The 6,037-nt window shown below is 45.2% G+C and overlaps 1 protein-coding gene across 1 annotated transcript in view; it reads right to left on the reverse strand.

The window, feature by feature from the left end:
* Positions 1–4,099, reverse strand: part of Tnks (tankyrase) — a 158,552-nt gene extending 154,453 nt beyond the window's left edge. Inside the window, exon 1 of the mRNA XM_005362522.2 lies at positions 3,415–4,099. Coding sequence (XP_005362579.1) covers positions 3,415–4,057 — 643 coding nt within the window. The 5' untranslated portion in view covers positions 4,058–4,099. The remainder of the gene's footprint in view (positions 1–3,414) is intronic.
* Between the last annotated feature and the right edge of the window lie 1,938 nt (positions 4,100–6,037).

The following is a 6,037-nucleotide window of genomic DNA, read 5'->3' on the forward strand; positions in this document are numbered from 1 at the left end:
AAAAAAAAAAAAAAAAAGAAAAGAAGAAATACTATGAGGGCCTAGAAAGACGACTTAGTGGTTAAAAGTACCTGCTGCTTTTCCAGAGGACCAAGTTAGGTTCCTGACGCCACTTCATACAGCACTCCAGCTCCCAGGGTATCCAACACCCTCAGGGGACCCACACACATGCACATCCCCAAAGACAGACACATATACACATGAATTTTTTAAAATGGAGCTTAAAAAATACTAAATACTGAGACCTCAAAACTGTTTGAACCTTAAAAACACCTCATCTTAACTCTTTTGTAAAAAGAATTTCATCAAAATTCTATCAGTTACTACAAATCCATCACCACTAGGAAATGAATTTAGACGATTTCATTTTAAAGTGGTACTTTAAAAGCACTATAGTGACCTTAGTGCACACCTAGAACCGAAGCACTCCAGAGGCACAGACAGGCAGATTGCTGTCAGTTCAAGGCCAGCCTGGTCAACACAGCCAATTCCTGGACAGCCAGGATTACAGAATAAAACCCTATTTCAAGAGCAAAACCAAACCATCTTTTTAAAAAGGTTTCCTAACTGCTCCAAACCCAGAATTAACAGCCTCTTTTATATACTCCAAAAGACAGCATAATACCCTCCTACAGGTGACACTTTGTGAGATTTTGTGTTCTTTAAACTTCCTCATTACACAGTGCAATAAAGTTGTGAACTATCTGCCACTCCAAAGTTTTGCCAGTATTTAACACATAATAAACTATTATTAGCTATAATTTTTAAATTTTTCCAAGACATTTACCTATTCCAAAAAAAAAAAAACTATTCCAGGATAATACAACGACTATAGTAACAACCAAGGACTAGTCAACTAACAACTACTTTTAACTACTCAGCCTACATCTAAGGGAGACTAGACAAAAGGAAGCTTTAATGTTATACAAACAAATATGAATGTGTAAGCTAACTACAGAATGCTTTTTACCATGGAGAATTCAATAATTATTGTTTTGTGTTTTCAACAAATGAACTAAACGAATGAGGTTTAAAAAAAGGCAGGCTATATCAAGGTTAGTTCCTCCTAAGTACAAAATAATTATACAAGGCTGTTTCACTGTTTGCAGATGAGAATTCCCAGCAATTTGTGGAGAACAGAAGGCATGACTGGGAAAGGAGCGCTAGTCTGTGTGAATTGATTCTAAAAGAGCAAACTGATGCGCAAATAGATATAGGTAGCATGTTGGTGTTACAGATTTGTGAGACAATGTACTAACCAGATTTGGGGGAAAGTACTTAGTAAAGAGTCTCGGCCAATTTGTTAAATGAGACTTGAACCTTTGATTTAGTCTAAAGAAAAGGAGTCCAAGTGTAGTGGCAGAGGCCTGAAATTCCAGCCAGCACTTGGCAGGCTGAGGCAGAAGAGTCTTGAGCCTCGCCAGATCTGTCTCATGAGACAGAGAAAAAACTAGCGAGGAAGGAAAGAAAAGCCAGACTATAAAAAGGAATGCTATTTCATAAAACAAGCAAGAATCTTGAGTTTTCATTTAGTCAGATGAAAGTTTCCTTACAAGCCAGTTCACCACACTCAATAGCATCATATCCAGCATAGATCCAATAATCTGATGATTTCCAATGCACACATACCACTGGTCATTACCCATTAGTGAATCACAAACATAATTTGCTAAAAGTTAAGTGAAAGACTATATAAAATGCCAAAGTACAACCCACATATAAGTGAGAGTGTGGTTTCCATTCCTGAAAGTTCTGATTAAATTTCGACAATACAAAATCTATTTCTAAGTATGGGCTGAAAAAATAATAGCTACCCTTTCTACAAACCCCAGACTACACTTTCTCCCGCCCCCTCCAAAAGCAGCATAACTTAGAAACTCTTCACTGCAATTACAAAACCAAGTACAGATTATTATAGCTTAAGCTCCAAATCAAACAGCTGACTCAACATCCACGTTCCACTACTGCGCTTGTGAACCTGTGCTCGCTTAAGCATGTGTCCCTCACTCTCTAGCTGCAAGAGAACACAGTACCTGCCAACTGTAGAAAACATCATCCACAAAGTCTTAAGCCTACGTTTACAGAACAAACTGAAGGAGTCACACCCACTGAAGTGTCCGGCAAGAAGAGCTGGAGGTGCAGCCAGTGGAAGAGCACGTCCCCAAGCTAAGCACAGTCCTGTGTTCGATGGCATGAAGACAGACAAGGGGCTGGGGAGCAGGAGCACTGCTTACTCTTCCAGAGGAACTGAGCACCATGTTGGGTGATCCATAGTCATCTGTAACTCCAGCTCCAGGAACTCCCTCCTTGGAACCTCCACACGCTCACACATACGCTCACACATACACACACACACACTTGGCAAACAATCACACAGACACAGGTACTCATGAATAAAAAGATTTAAAGGTGGGGGTCTTTGGTATTTTATTTTAAAGGTGTGCCTTTTAATTTTGTATCCTCTGTCCTATTTGAATTTATAATACATGTGTAGAGTATATACTTCAAAAGTAATGTTTTAAAGTGCATAACCTAATTACGTTTAACTATAAAAAAACAGGAGGTATCAAGTCAGTGATATCATGGCCCTTTTGTTTTTGTGATACATGTTTGTGTTTTATAAAACTACTATGTGTTTCTAAAAGAAAACAACTGCTTGCTCAGAAGGGGGGAGGGGCAAAAAAGTAAAGCTCAGCGTTTAGGCATCTGTGCCTCCTTGGAGACTTTTCATGCCAGAGACTTCTTAACTAAATCCTCACTCAAGCAGACTATCATCTGCGTCTCTAACAAAATGAGCTGGCTGAGACAAGGCAAACACTCAACGGTGGGGTGCAGAACTTGAAAGCTACTCTCTCTTCCCTTATCATAAGGCGCACAATACCCCTTATCACTAGCTTCGCAGGCAGGCCGGTTGTAGTCTTTCCCAACAGACTGCAAACTTCTTAGAAAAGGGTGGACTCTCACCAACCCCATCCGTCTTTCGTTGTGTTACTAATACGACACAGTCTCAAACACTTGTTGAGTTACCGTACACTTCTTTTGGCTCGGACTGTGTCAAACAGTGTCAAAGAAAGCAAACTAGCAGCAAACGACAAAGCTACTCCGATCTAACTTCTCTCCGACACACTGTGAAGAAGTTCTAAGGATGCCCAGACCCAGGGTCCACCACTAACTACATGGAGTTTGCGTAAAAGTTGAAGTACCTCGGTTGCAAACTCCAAGGAGTAGATTCACAAATCCCCTCTTCCACGCCCCCACCGACCCAGGCACGAACTTCGGGTCTCAGGGTGAGGCGTCAGAGAACACCAGTCAAGCCCCTACTTGTCCCGCGACAACCTGTAACTCTTTTTCCTAGTCCGATCACCCGCCCTCGACTCCCAAACCCGTAAAACCCAACTCCAAAGTCTCTCCCACCTGCGGCGAAGTGCAGAGGAGAAGACTTTCGGCCGGCCATGTCCTTTGCATTCACGTTCGCTGCGTCCACCAACCTCTTCACCCGGGACACGTCCCCATTGCGACAGGCCTCCAGCAGCTCCCGCAGGGCCCCGCTCACGGCTGGGACCCCCGGGCCGAGGCCCGCCGCCCCGGGTCCCAAAGTTGCTGTGGAGCCAACTCCGGCCGCCTCGGGGCTTTCCGCTAAGCTCGAGCCAGGGGAGGACGGGGAGGAAGACGAAGAAGAAGTCGGGGAAGAAGTGGACGACGCGGAGTTGTTACCGCCACCGCCGGCTGCGCTGGGAGCGACTCCGACGGCGGCGGAAGCTGCCGGGACCGCGGCCGTTGCTGCCACCGAGCAGACGGCGCCGTCCACCGGGTCGGGAGATCGCGGCCTGTCGGGCGGGTCCCGGCTGCCATCCCCCTCTGGCAGTGCCAGGCCGTGCCGCGGGGAGGCAAAGGGCGCCAGGCCGCCGGCCGTGGGCGAGGCCGGGGTGGGTCCCGGGGCCAGGCCCGGGCTGAGCGGCGGGGGAGGTGGCGGTGGCGGCGCCGAAGCCCCTGGGGCGGGCTGGAGCTGTTGTTGATGATGGTGGTGATGATGCTGAGAGCGACGCGACGCCGCCATCTTCCCACTCCCCCGGTTCTGTCACTGCGGCAACGGCGCCACCGCCCGCCCTCACTTCCGGCTTTTGGACCAATCAGAACCCAGCATACCGGAAATGATTCTTGCAGGAGAGGGTGGAGTCCGAGAGATGAAGGGAAGTATTGGGAGTTCAGGGACCAGACGGCCTGGGGGCGTGGCTTTGTAGTGGCGAGGCGGGCTTTTGTGACGCCCTGGCGGGCTAGCTTGGCAGATTTGAATGCTGTGGCGAGCCACTTGCCTGTCGGAGAAACTTCCTCTTGGCTTCACTTTCTGCGGATTGCCTTATCTGTCCCACCTGAGGACAAGGTGTCCGTCAGTCAGTCCTGTCCGGCTTCAGAAGCAGCTATTGAAGTGTAACTTGGTGCAAACATCTATCCAATGTCCTCGTCCTGCTATTATAATTAGTAATACTACTAATACTGTCCACCTCACAAAATTGTTTGCAGGGATCAAGTGAGCTAATGCATGCAAAAGGCTCTGAAGAGAACATAACTATAAATAGCACTCTGTGGAATTTATTAAACCGCAGCATTGGATCGCCTTTACACCCCTCTTATCTCTTTGGTCTCTTTCTGATACGGGACGGATAAGGACACTTTTCGATATTCTTTAAGGGTGCATTTGTACTTAATAGTGTAGAAAGGGATCCATACACTTACACACTGTCAGTACTAGCTCGATTTGTGCCTTGAGGGGAACGCAAGGCTCAATGGCTTTGGGAGTATGAAAACTTAACAGACCTACTAGACAGAGAATAAGGAGGGACGGGCGCAAGCCGTGAGAAAAGCTGACCAGACAGGACTCTCAGATCCTAGGATGTCCCCCCTGACTAGAGAGACAAGGACAAACTCGGGAATGACTGACGTCCTTTGTTCCCTTGGCGATGACAGCGGCTCTCTAAAAAGTTAGTCCTGGCTTCTCAGATTACAGGCCCTCTGGAAAAGCAGTTCAAAGAGTCATTCTGTCTCTGCTTGTTGGCATCTGTGGCCATCGGGCTGCAGAAACGCTGATAGTTTGGCAAGAGTTTTCCCTGTTAAGTTTTCTCTCTGTGTGACTTTGCTGAACCCCAGTTCTAAATGGTGATTCAGATACCCGCGACTGATAAATTCAAGTTCTTTCCACTTCCTGGCTGTGGACATTTGAGCAAGCTGCTTAACCAAACATTCTGACAGTTTCCCTTTTGCAAGACCAACAAATTTAACTAAATCTTAATTAAAATTAAGATTTTTTTCTTACTCTGTCTTTGTACTTTTATATTCCATCTTAATTTTAACTATTTGTGAAAATGTTTCTTTTTTTTTTAAGTTTGGTTCTTTCCCCCTCAATCCCTTTCCACCTCTCCCCTCCTAAATGAAGATTAAAAGCTTAATTTCTGTCTAGAATGCTCCATTAGCATGCCATTTTCTCTACCTTTCCTCTGACTATAGATGCTGTGTGATATCAAGAGATGTCCCTGTGAATGAGATCATTGCAGTGAGGTCTCCATTTCACACCGATTGTTCAGCAGTGAAATGGGCCTTGTGGGAGGCCACACTAGTAGCTAACAGAGTGGACACGCGGAGAGTCTTTCCGAAGGAAAAGCAAGATGGATCAAGCAGAATATCAGGTCAATGGTTGTTTCAAATGTTCATTATTAAATATAACTAGCATGATGTTAGCATTCCCATTTTAATGAATGGGTGATTTTTTGGCATATCAACTACAAACACTATGATCGGGAACTTGAGTGGCATTTGGTTTTCATTGAATCTAGGACTATCGGTTATAAGTTTAACATTAGCCTTATGTCTTACACATGTGTGCCCTTTTCCACAGTGACATTTGACAAAGGGTAAGGCTATAGTAGAGAACACAGTGAAACTAAAATCAGGTCACAGTGTATGCTCCCCTAGATTTGACTCTTTTTCTATGCACAAATGGCATTATATATGACAATCTAATTTATAAATCTTTATACATTTC

This window comes from Microtus ochrogaster, linkage group LG7_11 (assembly GCF_000317375.1).
Source record: "Microtus ochrogaster isolate Prairie Vole_2 linkage group LG7_11, MicOch1.0, whole genome shotgun sequence".
Classification (NCBI taxonomy): Eukaryota; Metazoa; Chordata; class Mammalia; order Rodentia; family Cricetidae; genus Microtus; species Microtus ochrogaster.